This window comes from Anabrus simplex, chromosome 6 (assembly GCF_040414725.1).
Source record: "Anabrus simplex isolate iqAnaSimp1 chromosome 6, ASM4041472v1, whole genome shotgun sequence".
Lineage (NCBI taxonomy): Eukaryota > Metazoa > Arthropoda > Insecta > Orthoptera > Tettigoniidae > Anabrus > Anabrus simplex.
The window spans coordinates 109,187,199-109,207,272 of record NC_090270.1 but is presented as its reverse complement, the minus strand read 5'-3'; the positions used below and the strand labels follow the sequence as shown (position 1 = coordinate 109,207,272).

The window sequence follows — 20,074 nt, the reverse complement described above, 5'->3', positions numbered from 1 at the left end:
AGCAGACTCCTGAGTGAGAGTGGATGTCATTGCTGTTACTACCTGCTCATCCCTACAATGTGTGGGGAAAAATAACTGAAGAATGAGCACAGAACACAGCCCACAAGCAAGCAAGATCAGTAAATAAGTGGTCTTTCAAGTAGCCAAGATATGTTTTCCATGCTTTGGAATGAAACTGGAAATATGATGTAGGTGCACCGATGTAGTAAAAAGAATAATCACCACTTTAAAAGTAGTCATACTTAAAATCACTCTCCACCATCAGGCAATAGCCGTAACCTCAATTTATGTTCATACACAATAGTCCTGTCATGGCCACCAATTTGTTCCCCCTGTGGGTGGGGGCGGCAGAATAACACCCACGGTATCCCCTGCCTGTCGTAAGAGGTGACTAAAAGGGGCCCCAGGGGCTCTGAACTTTGGAGCGTGGGCGGTGACCACGGGGCCCGTAGCTGAGTCCTGGCATTGCTTCCACTTACTTGTGCCAAGCTCCTCACTTTCATCTATCCTATCCGACCTCTCTTGGTCAACTTTTGTTCTTTTCTGACCCCGACGCTATTAGGTTTGCGAGAGCTAGGGAGTCTTTCATTTTCACGCCATTCGTGGACCTTGTCTTTCTTTGGCGATACCTTCATTTTCCGAAGTGTTGGATCCCTTCCATTTTTCTCTCTAATTAGTGTTATATAGAGGATGGTTGCCTAGTTGTACTTCCTCTTAAAACAATAACCACCACCACCACCACTACTCACCAATTTGATGTAGATACAGCAATGAAGTTAAATATAATAAAACTACTACTATCACTTTTTTTTACTCAACACAATTACAATTACACTTGAAATGTATACATACGAGGGTAATCCCAAAAATAAGATCTCCTTTTTATAAATACAGAACTCTGTTCATATGGCTGTTGGTCACAATATTGTGAAGCGTGTTTCCCGCGCTTGCTTATAAACATGCGCACGCCGCGCTGACACCAAGTACGAAGTGCGTGCGGTTGTTTGGTTTCTGAATGCAAAAGGTACTGAACCGATTGAAATCCATCGCCAATTGATGGAAGTGTATGGTGAGTCGTGCATGGACGTTAAAAATGTTCGTGAGTGGTGTAGAGAGTTTGCAGCCGGTCGGACTGAAATTCACGACGAACAAAGGAACGGGAGACCGTCAATTTCCATTGAGACAGTCATGAAGGTTGAGAAAATCATGTGTGAAGATCGGCGGATCACCCTGGATGATCTCTGCACTTTGGTTCCTGAGGTTTCCCGAAGCGCCGCTCACAGAATTTTTACAGAAAATTTGAAATACCGGAAGGTGTGCGCGAGATGGGTGCCACGCATGCTGACTGAAAACCACATGCGGCAACGAGTTGATTCTTCCTGCGCATTTCTTCAATGCTTTGCCACCGAACAGGACAATTTTTTGGACTCAATTGTCACGGGTGATAAAACCTGGGCATTCCACTTTACACCTGAGACCAAACAACCACCACGCCAGTGGCGGCATCCCTCTTCGCCAAAGCCGCAGAAATTCAAGCAAACACAGTCTGCCGGTAAAGTCATGACAACTGTGTCAAAGGAAGTTATGTTGACTTTACATCATGTTTATCAGAGTAAATAAATGTCTGTGTCTCCCAAGTTGCTCAGGAGAACCCCCATTGGTAGGATGTGTGTGAATGTAAAAGCTCTGGAATATTTATGAACCAAAGACCTGTTGTATACCATCATGATATTTCTTTCAAGACAATGTTTCAGTGAACATCATCACCCACCCACCCTATAGTCCCAACTTGGCGCCCAGTGACTATCACTTGTTCCCTAAGTTGAAAAGAACATTTGGCTGAAAAGCGATTCAGTACCGACGACGAGGTGAAAGATGAGGTTCACAACTTCCTGAACAGCATGGCGGCGAGCTGGTATAACTTGGGCATACAAATACTATCACAGCATCTACAAAAATGCATTGACCGAAATGGTGATTATGTAGAAAAATAGCTAAATGTTCAAGCTGTAAAATGATGTAAACCATTGTAGAAATAAACAGGTCTATATGCATTTATAAAAAAAACAGGAGACCTTACTTTTGGGATTACCTTCGTAATAATTTACAATCAATCTGTGAAGCAGAATCAATATGGTACGAATGATCTACTCACTGCAATCCACTACCACCACAATATCAAAACAGCTGAACTACGATAACATCACCAACCGACTTGCATCTCTGTACCAACTCACTTTACTTCTTTCAACACTCTTCATATGTATACTGGCTGTGATCCTAGATAATTCTGTTTTCATACAACATAGTATTATTACAAGATACCTGGGTCCCGTTTCATAAAACATATTACACTAATATTATTAGTAAGAAACCAAAAATATTAACTTATAATATATTATGTTTCATAGAGTTATTAGCTAATAATATTAGTAATTAGTTTACGAGTCAAAATTATTAGTAGATATTACTAATAATATTAGTAAACTGTTTCATAGACAACATGACTAATAAAAGTTACTCATATTATTAGGATTATTTCCATGAGTGTATGTTGACTCATAATTCATATTATTAGTGATACCAAAGTGAGTGGTATTTTAATATTTTGGCATAAAATCGTGAAGACCACTGAAATGGTCGACTCTGATTCAAATAGTGATAAGGAACGAGTGTAGGTACTCACCGTTCAATAAATGTTACGTCAAAAAACAGCCTGTACTGGCATGTAACAAACATATGAATACAATGGGAGATTTGGTTAGAACTTTTTAGTATTTGCTTGATAGGACTGGTAATAGAATGTACCAATGCAAGGAATAAAGCATAACCTTAAAATAGCAGTTTTGCATTGCACTCCATCGGTTGGCAGTTATACATAGTATCATTGTGTTTCTCTAGTGCAGTTTTGGCCGGACACTCCAGGTATCCTTTAAAATCTTGGCTTATATCACCAGTAAACCAAGATAATTGTGGTGATGTTTGTTTTAAGAGGAAGTAGACTACAACTAGGCAACCATCATCTATAATAACACTAATCAGATAGAAAAATGGAAAAGATCTGACATTTTGAAAAATGACGGTATCGGCCAAAGAAAGAGAAGGGCCACGAAGGGCGTGATAATAAAGACTCTCTCGGCCTTGCAACCTAATACTGTCAGGGTCAGAAATATACAAGAGTTGAACAAGGGAGGTCGGAAAGGTAGATGAAAATGAGCCTGGCACAAGTAAGTTGAAGCAATGGCAGGACTCATCTCAGTGCTCCGTGTTCGCCAACCCACGCTCCGAAATTAAGAGCCCCGGGACCCCTTTTAGTCGTCTCTTACGACAGGCAGGGGATACCGTGGCTGTTATTCTACTGCTCCCACCAACAGAGGGTAGTAAACAAAGATTTTGCTAGTCCATCTCAACAGATTTTTAAGAGCACTTGAAATAAAAAAGTAAAAGGAACAAGGAGGGTTATAGTGTGCAAAAGCCTGTGAATAGTTGACGCTTTAACTCAATCACTTTCCGCAAAGGAACTTTCTTCTCTCACATGAAAATGGATACATGAAGTGAAAATAATATGTACCAAAGTCACAACGAAAATATCAAGTGAGCCTCTCGAACACGTGGATTAATAGTCGGTTGTAGTCAAGCATCAGCCTCCCGCTAGGAACAAACCCAAACCAAGAACATATGCACCAGACCGCTTCTAACCTCCATTTGTATCAGCTGACTAATGAACTAATGTAATTACTGAAGATATTTTATTAGTCATGTGTAAATCTTTATGAAACAGAATTTGGTTGACTAATAATTATGTTTATGAGTTCTAATATTATTAGGTAATATTATTAGTTAGTTTTATGAAACAGGGCCCTGAAAGATTCTATAATAACATCGGAAAGTCCTGGTAAGTTCCGGTTTTAGAATTGTCTTGAAACAAATTTATCACGATGGTATACAACAGGTCTTTGGTACATGAAGATTCCAGAACTTTTACATTCACACACATCCTACCAATGGGGGTTTTCCTGAGCAACTTTGGAGACACAGACAGTTATTTACTCTGATAAACATGATGTAAAGTCAATAAAACTTCCTTTGAGTAATATACATATAACCATAATTTTCCTGAATGAGTGAACACATCAAGGATTACGGAAAACATAGCCTAATCTATAACAATGAACTATATACACATGATTAACCCATTGAGCTGCGCAAATTTTTTGGCATGAAACTGCATTGGAACTGGGATTATTTTGAAGGAAATACAGTGGTACTTTAAATGAAGATACATTTCTTATTGGCAAGAGCATTAAAGAGTTGACTGTACATGAATAAAACATATTTGAATTAATAAATGCTACATCACACCTAACATTTTCCTCAGTAGTTCAAAAGTGTGTGGTAAGCCAGAAAACACTCTTCCAAATGCAGTGGAACCCAGCATTTTTGGCACAACCACCTCACTTCAGCTCTCTTCTTGCGTTTTGTGCAAACTATACAGGCTCTGGAGAGGAACTGCTTTGTTGCAATGGGTGGAATAGGAGTAGGGAAATGAGCCCAGTTCCTGGATTGCAACCTAATGGGGTCATCAGCCAGTGAAGGTCTCCCTGAAATACTATGCTGTGGAAGACAAACTGCTGATAATCCCTTCAGCTACATCTACTCTGAAATCTGTGTAATGTGTCTTTTTCATAATAATATTCTCACACACAACATACGAATTGAATAAGGTCATGTCCAACATACAGAAGAACAATTTCCATTAACCCTTTACTGTATGATGTATTACAGGAAAGCTAGCAAGTACTTGATCTTGCCTATCCACTTGTTATAGTCTATGATCGGAAGAGACTTCTCAATCATCTGCTCACCACCATTCCTAAGTTCCCTCCTCTTCCTGGTCTGTTGCATACACATATCTCTACGGTCTTTCCATTTCACCACCAGTATGTTCCTACTACTCCCAGCCACTGCCTCCCCTGTTTATAGTTGAACTGTCTTGAAATATGGTGGGATGTTCCTTTTGTTTATCCTAACAGTGCTACTATTTGCTTTACGTCGCACCGACACAGATATGTCTTACGGCGACGATGAGGTAGGAAAGGCCTAGGAAGTGGAAAGAAGCGGCCGTGACCTTAGTTAAGGTACAGCCCAGCATTTGCCTGGTGTGAAAATGGGAAACCACGCAAAACCATCTTCAGGGCTGCCGACAGTGGGGCAAGAGGGAGCAGCAAGATGAATGGACTCTGTCAAGAACAGTATAAGAAAAAGAAGACTGGACTGGAATACAATTACTGAAAAGAAGTGGTGGAAGGAGAGGCAACAGTGGAGAGGTTCCCATCAACACCCCGACCTGGCAGGAGCTGGACAAAGGGAAATGAAAATGATGATGATGATTATGATGACTAAAGTAATTAAAACAATGATTACTATTTTTGTTTATGGAAGAGTAACTAAGAAAAATGAAAATCAAACATCACTGAGGACTTGCATTCGATTTGATACAATTACGCTTTTCCCTTACATTTTCCACCTGCTTCACACTATTAAATGCCTTTCCATGATCATAGGTCAGCAACGAACCAGGTTCACATGATCTAAGATTACAGTTGCAAAATGCAAATAGAGAAAAAAAATAACTATATTTTGATCAAAAGCAAACCACAGTTAGCAATTTTAATGCAAACAATATCAACTGGTCAACAGGTACTGATAAATACCGTATTTACTTGTGTATTAGACCTCCTTTTCCCCCCCACTTTTAGAGCAAAAAAATAAAATAAAGAGGGGTATAATATGTGATAACCTAAAATTGTGTGCAGTGAACACATGACTTCTAGGCTATTATGAGCTATGAATTGTACATTCTACACAGTTCTTTAACAAACTTATGAAAGTATTTGAGTTATAGTGGATACTTTCATTGGAAGGCAGTATTTCTAAATGTAAAAAGTCAATAAAAGGTGAACACTACTTTTAGGCCTACATATAAAGTAAAAATAATCCGCTTTAGTTACTAATAATATCACATCATTCGTTTAATCTCATTAATTTATCTGATGAGGTCGATGTCAGGAAGGGCATACGGTCGTAAAAACTTGCTATGAAAATTCATTTGACTTCATACTCGACCCCGACAAGAAAAGGGATATGGGTATCGTATTATCATCATCATATTACAGTTCCAGCTTCCCGGGTACTGTTGGCGAGCCTCTTCCATTCTGTCTTATTGAGATACGTTCTGTTGTTAATGATGTCCTCCAGTGTCCTTTCCCGATCTGCAATGTCCGTCTTTACGATGTCCATCCAATGGGTTCTTGGTCTTCCCACCATCCATTTCCCTGCCAAATGTCTCTCCAAGTCAACATATGCTATCTTTGTTGGCTCCATCCTGATTACATGCCCAAACCACCTCAGTTTGAACATGCTCTAACAATGATGTAACAATCTCAGCTTCCTTCCTAACCACATAATTCCTCAACTTGTCCAGTTTGGTTTTTTGAATTGTGGACCTAAGGAACTTCATCTCGGATGCCTGCAACCTTGATGAGTCTTTCTTAGTGAGGGTGCAGGTTTCAATACCATACGTTAAGATTGGTATGAAGTACTGATTGAACATTATCATATTATGCAATATCGATACAAAATAACTCAATGGCCAGTCATTTGTCTGTCAGTTGTGCAGTAGCCCTACCACACAGTAAACCTGATCACTGCTTTCATTTTAATTACCTTGCGCCACTAACTTCCCTGGTACCGGCATGTCGTCATTCCAAGTGACGTCATCTTCACCGCATCTCGCCAGTCATGCACTGCAATAGAGACCGAGAGCATTCGAGGTCCCGTCTTTTTTTAACCTTTTAAAAATAGTTTTGTTCCTGACTATACAGTCCAAACTGTGTGAAATGATTCCCAAATTGTTTCTGGAGATGGTCTCCGATATTCCCAGCTGGTGTATTTGTAGCAGAAGCCACTCCTTCCGAATAAAGCCGTGTTGTTGAAAGTGTGCCAAACCACCACCAGCTGATAACTAGCATATGTTACGAGGTGCATTTCCAAATGTACCGGTAATACATAGCGACTGGAAGCACTCTTTTGATAACTGCGGCTGTTGATAGCCAGACTCTATTTATATTTCATGCTTGTTCTCTACATTCATCACACCAGGATTTACCAAAACAGCTGTAAATGAGATACGAGAGACCGCATTATTTAGGTTAGGTATGCTAATGTCCAGATAGTGCCAGAAGATAGATAGATAGATAGATAGATAGATAGATAGATAGATAGATAGATAGATAGATAGATAGATAGATAAAGCCTTTATTTTCTGTGGCGAAGTTAGGGCTCTTGGCCCTTTCTTACACTTAACCACACACATATTGTTATTATTCCATAATCATATTAAACCAATATTTAATTTATTGTGCAATAATATATCATTTTCACACACATGACAGAAAGAATAAAAATAAATAACAGGAAAGTTTGCCGCATTTATGGATATCTACAGGTGTGGTGGTAATGATGTTTAATTTTGTACATTTGTTTTCTCGTTTTTTATTAATACATACCCTAGTATGTTTTGTTTGGCATCTCCGAAAATCGTTCAAAGTGGGGACGTAAAATATCAATATTATTCGTTAGGTACGTTGGTGAATAAAACAATTGTGAATGGATTGTTTTTATCATGTTTTAAACTTACTATTTTCCAAGATATCCTATATAGCCCAACTTACAAGATAATCGCTTTGTTAATGATCCCGCCTGCCTATATTAATAGGCCTAGCAACAACTGTGAATGTTTCTTAACTAAAGTAAACTCATTTCCTCATCCCGAGGTGGTGCAGATCCTTTTTAGACAGACCCCCAGAGGAAGAGAGCTGCATGTACCATTTTTACCACAAATCAACCTTCCTGCCATTCGTAAACCTCTGGCAATATGGTACCGGGAATCAAACTCAGGCTCCCGAGAATGGCAGCTAATTGTGCTAACCATTACGCTGGCGGACATTCTTAACTACAAAACACGGACATATACATGACTGATGCATGATATATACATATCTCTATATATAAAATAAGAGTTTTGTCTGTACATTGCTCAGAATTTGAAAAGAATGGTATTTCTGTATCGGTCATGTCCACAGTAACAAGAAAATGTATTTTTTACTTTTCCGTAATTTCTGTCTGTCTGTCTGTCTGTCTGTCTGTCTGTCTGTCTGTCTGTCTGTATGTACACGCATCACGAAAAAACGGCTGAAGAGAATTTAATGAAAATCGGAATGTAAAGTCAGGTGATGAACCGCTACAATCTAGGCTATAAATTATATTAATCACGCTGAGTGAAATGGTAGTTTAGGGGAAGGCCTGAAATTTAATTCTCAAATATTTATGTTATTAGTGGTCGTGTCTTAATGAAAATCACTAGACAAAGATGTGAAATAATTCGCTACAATATAGGCTATACATGCTGAGAAAAATGGTAGTTTAGGGGAAGGCCTAAAATGTAACTGTCAAATATTTATTTTAATAGTGGTCGTATCTTCACGAAAATTGGTATGCAAAGTCGGAGAATAGGTCGCTATAATCTAGGCTATCAGTTATGTTATTCACACTGAATGAAATGGTAGTTTAGGGGAAGGCCTGAAATGTAATCTATATATAAAATAAGTGTTTTGCCTGTACATTGCTCAGAATTTGAAATGAATGGTATTTCTGTACCGGTCATGTTCACAGTAACAAGAAAATGCACTTTTTACTTTTCCGCAATTTCTGTCTGTCTGCCTGTTTGTATGTACACGCATCACGATAAAACGGCTGAAGAGAATTTAATGAAAATCGGTATGTAATGTCGGGTGATGAACCACTGCAATCTAGGCTAGAAATTATTTTATTCACGCTGAGTGAAATGAGGGGAAGGTCTGAAATGTAATTCTCAAATAAGTTATTTATGTTATTAGTGGTCGTATCGATACTACATAACTAACATAACTTTAGTTATGTCGTAAGTTTGTAGTAGTTATGTAAGAAGTTATTAAATTTCCAATTACTTATGTCTTATACATTGTTACCGTACTGCATGTAATCGGAGATATTCATGAATTTGGATTTTTGTTACTAAGTCCAAATCAGCGCCGAGTCACGAGAAAATGGGTAAAGAGAATTTAGTGAAAATCGGTATGTAAAATCTGAGAATAAGGAACTACAGTCTACGATATAAATAATTTTGTAAGACACCCTAATATCACAGAGTCGAAAGAAAACTAATGTGAAGGCCTGCAATATAGAAAGCTCATAAACTTTATCAACAATAACATTACATTGACCATTATTTGTTGTGATGTGCTTTTTGTCTTCTGTTTCCTCTCATCCCCGATAGATAGGATTACTGCAGCGTACCGAGGTTTTTTTTTTTTTTTAATTTGCTTGACGTCGCACCGACACAGGTATGTCTTATGGCGACGATGGGATAGGAAATGAATAGTGGTGTGAAGGAAGCGGCCTTGGCTTTAAGCTACAGCCTGGTGTGACTGGTGTGAAAATGGGAAACCACGGAATACCATATCTTTTTTTTTTTTTTTTTTGCTTAACGTCGCACCGACACTGATATGTCTTATGGCGACGATGGGATAGAAAAGGTCTAGGAAGTGGAAGGAAGCAGCCGTGGCTTTAATTAAGGTACAGTCCCGGCATTTGCCTGGTCTGAAAATGGGAAAAAAACGGAAAAACCATCGTTAGGGCTGCCGACAGTGGGGCTCGAACCCACTATCTCCCGAATACCGTCTTCAGGGTTGCCGGCAGTGGGGTTCGAATCCACTATCTCCCGGATGCAAGCTCACAGCTGCGCGCCCCTAACCACACGGCCAACTTGCCTGGTCGTACTGACTGTAACAGCCTGCCTGTATATTGGTGGGAAGTAGCTGGGGTGTAAAATAATTTTCTTCCTCTGGTTCATACATTTTTTGATATATCTGGTACGTAACACACTGGTTCATCATAGTATTCGAGCTATACAGTCCCTACTCTGAGCCACTAATTGGAATGAGTAGTGTGCATATTTAACGGAATAATGACAAAGGAGCGTTCACGGCAGTCTGCGACTTGGTTATTCCATCTCTGGAACTTTGGACTCTTAGATCGGCACCGTAGTACTGTCGTTGAAAATGAGAAAGTGTGCGGTTTATTTTTTTTCATTTGATCGAGTATTTTATATGATAACATTCCTTTCAATCGCTACATTCCTACTGACGTTTTTGTAATGACCTATGTTGAATTCAGTTAGGAAAACCACCAAGACAGTCTTTCTGAGAATCCCGTAGCGAAGCACGGGTACATCAGCTAGTATATATATATATATATATATACATGCTTGCACTGCACGGGACAGACACGAAACTATTCATCTATTTGTGCAACGCCATCAGAGCTGCAGTAGGCCTACGCTACAGAGGCGGACATTTCTTAACTACGAAACACAGATGTACCGCATGACTTCGATGCGTTTTCATTGCATGGGTTGTACGGATGAAACTATTCACAAATTTGTGTGATATCATCAGAGTTACATAAGGCGTGTACCCTCTTTGAAGCGGAATCGTTGTACTTCTCTGACGAATAAGATGTATGCAAGATTAATTTTTTTCATTTTCATTTTCTTTGCCTTGAAAAGCCAAGGGGGGTCTAATATGCGAGTAAATACGGTATCTTTTTGCATGAACATAACAAATGGGTTAGAGCAGAGATAGGATACAATGGTTACACAGAGTTGAAGACGACAACAAAAACAAAAACCACCATAGAAACGGAGGAGATACAAAGTCCCCACCCCAATCATTATATCACTCTCTAGTAGTAGTAGCAGCAGCAGCAGCAGCAGCAGTAGTAGTAGTAGTAGTAGTAGTAGTAGTAGTAGTAGTAGTAGTAAACCTACTGAATGCTCACCTATGAATACAGGTCCAGGATCATCTGGCAGACGTACATCAGCAGAACGGACAACTGTTCCGTCATCAAGTGTCACATCCAGTCCAGATTTAAGGATTCCCAGCAAAGGGCCAGCAGGAACACGCTTCTCCACACAGCGTTCTAAACATAACGCTCCTGGCCTAGGTTTCAACCGGCATATATAGCATAGCGATACGGGGGAATCTTGCAGAGAGATTTTTCGGGTACGTTCTTGGCAGAAGCGTTTCTTTTCTGAAATTTGTTAAAAACAATTTATTTTACTTATTCTACTTTGTGAACATGAAATGACTGTACTAACATACTTCACCACTACAGTCCAGATACCAAAATGAAAAGACACTGCTATGTTTATTAAGAGACACAAACAACCACTCAATCATTAGATATACTTTGCTTGACCTTGAAGTGATGATGTAATTTGAAGTGAAATGATTAACAAAATTTCAATAGAGTTCCATAATGACAGCTGAGCAGCTTGTCTATGCTGTGAAGAGTAAGAGTAATCTGACAATACCATCTTGTGCAAAATGGTGGAAACATCATAGAACAAAATCAAATATCTACACCAGAAATCTGTGCATAATATACAGGGCTCTTTATGTTTAACTCTGTCTGACCCCGCGTTGTAGGAGGGAACGCGTCCGCCTGTCACCCAGCGGCCCCGGGTTTGATTCCCGGCCGGGTCAGGGTTTTTTAATTGTAATGATTAATATCCCTGGCCTGGGGACTGGGTGTTTGTGACGTCCTTAATCTTCCTTACCTCACACACAACATTCCACACTACCGCCATTCCAATTACACGCAGGTTCATACAATATGGTGCCAGTAGGGGCAAAAGATCCACATGGGTCGACACCCCGAACACATAGCATTTAAAAAAGATGACGAAGTGATTTCCTTCCCTGCAGCCAGGCACGCGATAGCACCAGTTCTGTCCTTGAAAGCCGGTCTGCAGCCTGCAATGGCGAGTGCTCAATCGAAGTTAAAAACTTCATGATCGTTCCGTATTGAATAGAGAAATAAGAAGATGTACAATATTAGAAGGATCCACCTTTCAATACTTCGTTGTAAGTTGAACTAAAAAGAAGTCACAACTTGTTTATTGGGACCGGTTTTGACACATTACAAGTGTCATCATCAGCCAAATAGTAAAGTAGGGCAAGATATAAAGATCTTAAAACAACTAATACATTGAACACAGGCAAAAAATTAACATTGATTCATATCGTAGCAATTCAGTTAATGTCATTGTGTTTTGTTTTGGACGAATCCACGATGCATAATTTGCACAGATATGGGCGTTGAAGAGTCAAAACGACATCATGCTCTTGGCTCAGGCAAGTGTATTGTGTTTCGTGAAGCACTAGAAAAGGCCAAAAAGCAGTGGTGAATGGTACAGATCCTTCAAGCCAATATACACAGGAGTCTAACTGCCAATGATCTACTGACGCAGATGATCTATGAGATAGAAGCAGACATCTTGATTCTCAGCGAACAATATCAAGACAGAGATCAACCAGGCTGGTTTTCAGACAATCTAGGGACAGCTGCGATATGGGTACCAGACCTCGGAAAATACTTAGTTACAAATCACGGATGCGGAGATGGGTTCGTCTGGGTCCAAGTTGAGAAGGTAATTTTTGTCAGCTGTTATTTTACCCCGAACGAGACTATTTCTGACTTCCAGACAAAACTAGATGGCTTGAAGATACTCTGCAAGGGATGAACACTAACCTAGTTGATGCTGGTGATTTTAATGCTCAAGCAGTTGAATGGAACATGCCTCAAACAGATTCTAGAGGGCGGCGTACAATGGAGATGGTCGCGAGATTGGGATTAATGGTTATCAACGTTGGTAATGTGACAACCTTTCGGCGACCAGGGTGTCAGGGAACTATACCAGATGTAACCTTTGCTTCTGAAGACATTGCGTCTAGGATAACTGAATGGCGAGTAATTGAAGAATATACTGGAAGCGATCATCAGTATATAACTTTTCGTGTACTTCAAGAGACTCCGAATCTAAGGATTACCATGCCCAAGCCAGAAAGATGGAACATAGCCACTATGGATAGAGAAAAATTTCATGAAGTAATACAGAATGGAATGGATTGTGTGATGGATACATGTCACGGAGGCAAAAGAAGCATTATTGCTAATAAATGCGTGGAACACACCATGAGACTCCTTCAGCAAGCATGCGACGCATCAATGACCAGAATCAAACAATGGAGAGGCAAGTGTCCAGCATATTGGTGGAATGAAGAAATTGCTGAGCTGAGGAAACAATGCCTGCGACTCAGACGAAGGACACAAAGAGCACGACATAACGATGAAGCTCTCTCAGTAGAGTATAAGACTATGAAGAAAAGACTGCGAAATACAATTAAAAAGAGTAAAGCCGACAAGTGGTGGGAAATGTCTAAGGAAGTGGATGAAAATCCATGGGGATTAGGGTATAAAATTGTCATGAAGAAATTCGGGATGCTACCAACCCCTATCATGGATCCACGCACCATGGAAGAAATAGTACACATACTATTCCCTGATCATGCAGAGAGGATTGATGATGAGGCCGAGAAAGAACTAGACAATGTACCACCTTTTACAACTGAAGAATTGATAACAGCAATTAATTCCCTTAGAAATAAGAAAGCCCCTGGACCAGATGGTATTCCAGCAGAAGTACTAAAGGTGGCAGTTGAATTATGTCCTCAACTGCTGTTGAGAATGTATAATCATTGTTTGAAAGCGGGAATTTTTAGCTTTCGTTGGAAGATAGCTAGATTGGTTCTGATCAGTAAAGGGAAAACTGGGGGGTTACAGACCTCTATGTATGCTGGACACTGCCGGAAAAGGTTTAGAGAAGCTCCTACAACCGAGAATACTAGCAGCAGTCCGATTAGCTGGCGACCTATCCGACCAACAACATGGATTTCGCAGAGGTCACTCAACGCTAGATGCTGTGAAGGAAGTGGTGAAGACAGCAGAACGAGCTCAAACGGGTAATCATTATTCTAGGAAGCTGACGCTTCTTGTGACTCTAGATGTTAAAAATGCCTTCAACTCGGCAAGATGGAGTGATATTTTGGAAGCTCTAGAAGAAATTTTCAAGCTACCAGAATATCTCATGTATATACTGCGAGACCATTTGAAAGACCGTACATTGTTATACGACACGGAAGACGGTCAGAGAAGAAAACGGCTCACAGCTGGTGCAGCGCAAGGCTCAATTCTCGGACCACACCTTTGGAACATCATGTATGATGATTTGTTACGGCTGGAGATGCCAGAAGATGTAAAACTTGCGAGTTATGCTGATGATGTGGCTGCTGTGATAGTAACCCGTAACCTAGAGCTGGCTCAATTTAAATTGAATCAGGTGATGCGACGTGGATGATAAATCACAAGTTAGAACTCGCAGATCATAAAACGGAAATTGTCCTCCTGACGAGGAAAAGGATTAATACTGTTGTACCGATGCAGATCGGACAGATAGCCATCGAAACAACTAGGAGCACAAAATATCTTGGTGTAACGCTTGATACTAAGCTTACATACTGGGACCACATCCAACGGGTAACAGATAAGGCAGCGAAAACCATGACTGCACTGAGTAGATGTTAAAAATTAAATAACTGGAAAGGAGGTTCAACCTATTCAATACTCAAAAGAAAGAAACGTAGCAATCACATTTCTATTTAAATGGGACCGGTTTCGACCTTAGTCTAGGTCATCATCAGCCATAAAAACATGTAAAATGTTTATGAATGTTGGATGTCAGTTTCACACTCTGTTAGGCACAAAGACACGACACCACATTCTGTCCTGCACAAAGTCACAACACTAACAATCAACATGCGAAGATCAAAAAGGCTTGAATTCGCAGACGAACAGATCTGTAGTAGAAAGCCGCCAGCTCCCGGTGACCAGCGCGGCACACTCAAGGTCACGCGCTGCGGCCAAACACCAAAGTGAAGTGGAGAACGTTTCGAAGGTCCAGAACCTGTCACGGCTGCGGGAAGCCAAGTACGTATATAAAAATATACGACGCCAATTAGTACAACCGAATGAGCACCCGTACTCCAGTTAAGTTCTTGGTAAACAGTTGACTTGAAAAAACAATTGTAGAGAGAAGAAAAAAATGTAGTAAAAAGCGCAATATCGGAAAACAAATGAAAACTTATATGCACAGTGCGCTATTTTTTAAAAAGAAAAAATGTTTAGGTTATGATTGAAGTAGTCGAAGTTGGCGCAAGGCAAAAAAATTTTGAAAGAGGAGAATAAATTAAACGAGGAAGAGTGATATTGAAATAAGAGAAAGAATAAAAGAAATTGAAGTTAGATGGTAATGAGGAAAGATAAGATAGGGAAATGAAGGAGGGGTAGTTTAAGGTGGGTTAGGAGGGTGGGTTATTGGAGGTAGAAAATGTGGGTGGGAACTATGTAAGACATGGAAAATAGAATTGGGGTTTTGGAATTTGGAATTTTTGAGAAGAAGAATTAGGAAGTCAAAAAGGATATTGGGTTTTTCAGAAATGTCGTTTAAATTGAAATTAGGGTTGAAGTACTGGTCAAGGTGGATAAAGCAATTTTCAGTAATGTTTAAGAGGGGCCCTTTGTTAATGATTTTAAGTATGTTTATGTCATTGTCAATACTGGTGAAACTATGTTTGGAGTCTTGTATGTGCTGTCCTATGGCAGAGAATCTGTTGTATTTAATGGCGTTGACATGTTCAGAGTACCTGATATTGAAGTTGCGGCCAGTTTGTCCGACGTAGGAGGAACTGCAGTTGTTGGTGTATACAGATTTAAATGCAACAACTGCAGTTCCTCCTACGTCGGACAAACTGGCCGCAACTTCAATATCAGGTACTCTGAACATGTCAACGCCATTAAATACAACAGATTCTCTGCCATAGGACAGCACATACAAGACTCCAAACATAGTTTCACCAGTATTGACAATGACATAAACATACTTAAAATCATTAACAAAGGCCCCCTCTTAAACATTACTGAAAATTGCTTTATCCACCTTGACCAGTACTTCAACCCTAATTTCAATTTAAACGACATTTCTGAAAAACCCAATATCCTTTTTGACTTCCTAATTCTTCTTCTCAAAAATTCCAAATTCCAAAACCCCAATTCTATTTTCCATGTCTTACATAGTTCCCACCCACATTTTCTACCTCCAATAACCCACCCTCCTAACCCACCTTAAACTACCCCTCCTTCATTTCCCTATCTTATCTTTCCTCATTACCATCTAACTTCAATTTCTTTTATTCTTTCTCTTATTTCAATATCACTCTTCCTCGTTTAATTTATTCTCCTCTTTCAAAATTTTTTTGCCTTGCGCCAACTTCGACTACTTCAATCATAACCTAAAAATTTTTTCTTTTTAAAAAATAGCGCACTGTGCATATAAGTTTTCATTTGTTTTCCGATATTGCGCTTTTTACTACATTTTTTTCTTCTCTCTACAATTGTTTTTTCAAGTCAACTGTTTACCAAGAACTTAACTGGAGTACGGGTGCTCATTCGGTTGTACTAATTGGCGTCGTATATTTTTATATACGTACTTGGCTTCCCGCAGCCGTGACAGGTTCTGGACCTTCGAAACGTTCTCCACTTCACTTTGGTGTTTGGCCGCAGCGCGTGACCTTGAGTGTGCCGCGCTGGTCACCGGGAGCTGGCGGCTTTCTACTACAGATCTGTTCGTCTGCGAATTCAAGCCTTTTTGATCTTCGCATGTTGATTGTTAGTGTTGTGACTTTGTGCAGGACAGAATGTGGTGTCGTGTCTTTGTGCCTAACAGAGTGTGAAACTGACATCCAACATTCATAAACATTTTACATGTTTTTATGGCTGATGATGACCTAGACTAAGGTCGAAACCGGTCCCACTTAAATAGAAATGTGATTGCTACGTTTCTTTCTTTTGAGTATTGAATAGGTTGAACCTCCTTTCCAGTTATTTAATTTTTAACATCAATAATTTCAATACGGAACAATGAAATTTTTATCTTTAAATGCACTGAGTAGACTCATGGGAAATATCAAGGGACCGATATCTAGTAAAAGGTGGCTTCTCATGTCGATTGTTCAATCGATACTGCTATACGGTTCGGAAATTTGGGCTGAATCGTTAAAAATTGTGAAATATCGGACAAGAATTGCGGCTGTACAACGGAGGGCAGCTTTACGAATTGCCTGAGCATATCATACAGTATCAGAACCTGCGATTCTAGTAGTAGCAGCAGTAGCTCCTATTGACTTGTTGGCCTTCGAAAGGCAAGAAATTTGGCTCACACAAGAAGAGCTAGGAAGGAAAAGGGCAAAGGCTTTGGCTCATAGTCACAGAATGCAACGATGGCAAACAAGATGGGAAGATGATTCTAGAGGGAAATGGACGAAAAGACTGATACCTTCTCTGGGCGTATGGGTTGCCCGAAATCATGGTGAAGTGAACTACTATCTCACACAGTTCTTGACAGGTCATGGATACTTCCGAAAATTTCTTCATAGGCTAGGGCTAGCAACTAGTCCGGTGTGCATATACTGCGGTGATATCGATGACGTATCACATTCTTTCTTTGTGTGTGTTCATTGGCTGCCACAAAGAAGATGCTTAGAAGTTATGCACGGAGAATTGACGCCAGAAGGGATCATGTCAGTAATGCTACGAAGTCGAGAATCTTGGGACCAGGTGACAGTCTACGTAGAAAATATTCTGCGTCAGAAGAAGGACCTGGACGATTACGACAGACAGTACAGCAGAAGAAGGAAGATGAAGCACAAGATGCATTAAGCACGACATCCGCCCTGAAGTAATGTGAGAGCGGTTTCCGGGGCGGAGATAAACGTCGTGGGAAAAGGGAGTGTGGTTTTTAGTGGGTAAGAATCTCCACACACTTTTTGAGTGCGGACCCTCACAAGCGTCTTATGAAAGATTTTCCACACTCCCTCGCAAAAAAAAAAAAAATTATTATTATTATTATTATTATTATTATTATTATTATTATTATTATAATAAGAGTTAGGTTCACATACACCATCACTCAGCTGTTGTCCATGATTCAAAGGTAGAAAACCAATACAGAAATTCTATATCATTATTAACACATTCCAAAGACTTCTATTCTTTACTATCCATGTTTCAGATCTATACCATGCCATATTATACTTTAGTGATAAACGCAATACTTGTGAAATAGTTTCTTGGTACACTCTTATTACGGATTTATCATGGCCAAATAACAGATCTCCAAAAATTTTAATAAGGTACAATAGAGTAAAACCCCACTTAACTAAAATGTTTGCAAAAAACCTAAATAAATCAAAATTTAACTGGCAACATTGCAGCAAGTAACATCATTCTCTTACCCCTAGCCCACATTCAAGTATCCTGTATACCATTTCCTTCTACTGCTCATTCCATTTCTGTCACAGCAAGTGCTACAGTACCTGCTCGCAAGCATTGGGGGAGAATGTTCAAAAGAAAATTTCCAATTTTTTGAAATATTGGGTCTAAATTAGTCATGGGACCTCAATCCCACATTCCCTTATAGGAAGTTTGTGGGTGGGACGATTGGTCTCTAATAAGCCTTCCAAAAATAATACAAACTCATGCTCCATACGTGTGCATGAGTCACACTCAGATGCCTAACTTGACTTAAAATGCATCGTTACTCTTCGAATGTCCATGCCCTGGCTGGAATCTTATATATCACCACTGACTCTAATCGAGGCTTATTTACAAAACCTATGAACCCTTAACTCCCACGGAAGGATGGGTTTTACTATGTTAGAGGGAAAAAGTAAAGTACGAATTCCATCGCATACTAGTTCCTGTTCATCTGGATGTGACCCTGCATTGTCCAGCAATAAAAGTGCTTTTATAGGCAGACCCTTCTTTCAAAAAGAATGTTTTAGTTTCAGGCAGGACAACAAACACACGTGTGATCTCCGTAGAGAGATTATTTAGCGTATGATGTATACAATATTATATACAATATTTACAACAACAATCAAGTTCATAACTAAAGTTCCATATCAAAAGTTGAGAGCCAGAAAAGAGCTTCACTTGAGACACAGTGTAAGTCCCCTATAAAGCCTCTATAAGCATGCAAAGGACACTCAAATGCAATGTGATCCACTATCTGCTCCTCTTCTCCGCAGTCACATTGTAGTGATGTCCTCCATCCCCATTTGAAGAGAGTGGCTCCACATCTATCTTCGCCGGTCCTAATTTGGTTTAGCATCCTCCACTGCTGTCTGGGAAGGAAAAAATCCATCTGGGCACTTGCAGAGGTTCTTAATGTGATGATGTGGTAACGAGGATTGCCGTTGCCATTGTTCTTTTCAGGCGTCCGATACATTAAAGGAGGTGTCCTGCAGATTCACTGCAGTACACCAAGAAGGGTGTCTGGATTTCAGTCGTTTAGGTGGAGAAGCTGCTATGTCAGAATGAATAGGGAGGTGAGGATTGTTTTCTATTTTCTTCCACAAGTTAAGCAGTGACTGTGATCTTCTTAGGGATACAGGTGGTATGTGGCTTAGGGTGGGAATCCAGTGTGTGTTAATCGAATTCACCCTGGTTCAGCTGGGTGTCTACTAGTCCAGTGTGAGCACTGTCAAGCCAGGTTGAGCAGCAATATTCACCAACAGAATAAGAAAGTGCAAGAGCAGTGGATCGCAGGATTTGAGCGTTAGCACCCTAAGATGTACCCGCCAGCTTTTGAAGAATGTTATTCCTGTCTTGATCTTGGCTGACACATTACAGAAGTGATTCTTGTAGGTCAAGGACCTGTCCAGGGTGACTCCCAGGTATCTTGGGTTGTTACATTACGGTATTGTAGATTCTCTTCTCTGAATGGTATGGTTGGTTTGTACTGTACCCAGCACTTCTATTCCGCAAGTGGAAGGTAGACATAACAGTTTTCTGAGGGTTTGGTCTAGGGTTGTTCTGACGAAAGTAACTGTTTAGAATCTTTAAGTCTGATGTAAGCACTGACTCAGACTCATCGAAGCATTGGTGTTGGGCGACCAATGTGATGTCATCTGCGCAGATGAATTTTCTGGATTTGGTTACTGGGAGGTCGTATGAG

At 40.0% G+C, this 20,074-nt stretch overlaps 1 protein-coding gene across 1 annotated transcript in view; it reads right to left on the bottom strand.

Moving 5' to 3' along the window:
* RNaseZ (ribonuclease Z) overlaps window positions 1-20,074 on the bottom strand; it is a 180,578-nt gene that overhangs the window by 87,517 nt on the left and 72,987 nt on the right. Inside the window, exon 4 of the mRNA XM_067149877.2 lies at window positions 10,939-11,190. Within this exon, the coding sequence (XP_067005978.2) occupies window positions 10,939-11,190 (252 nt within the window). The remainder of the gene's footprint in view (window positions 1-10,938; window positions 11,191-20,074) is intronic.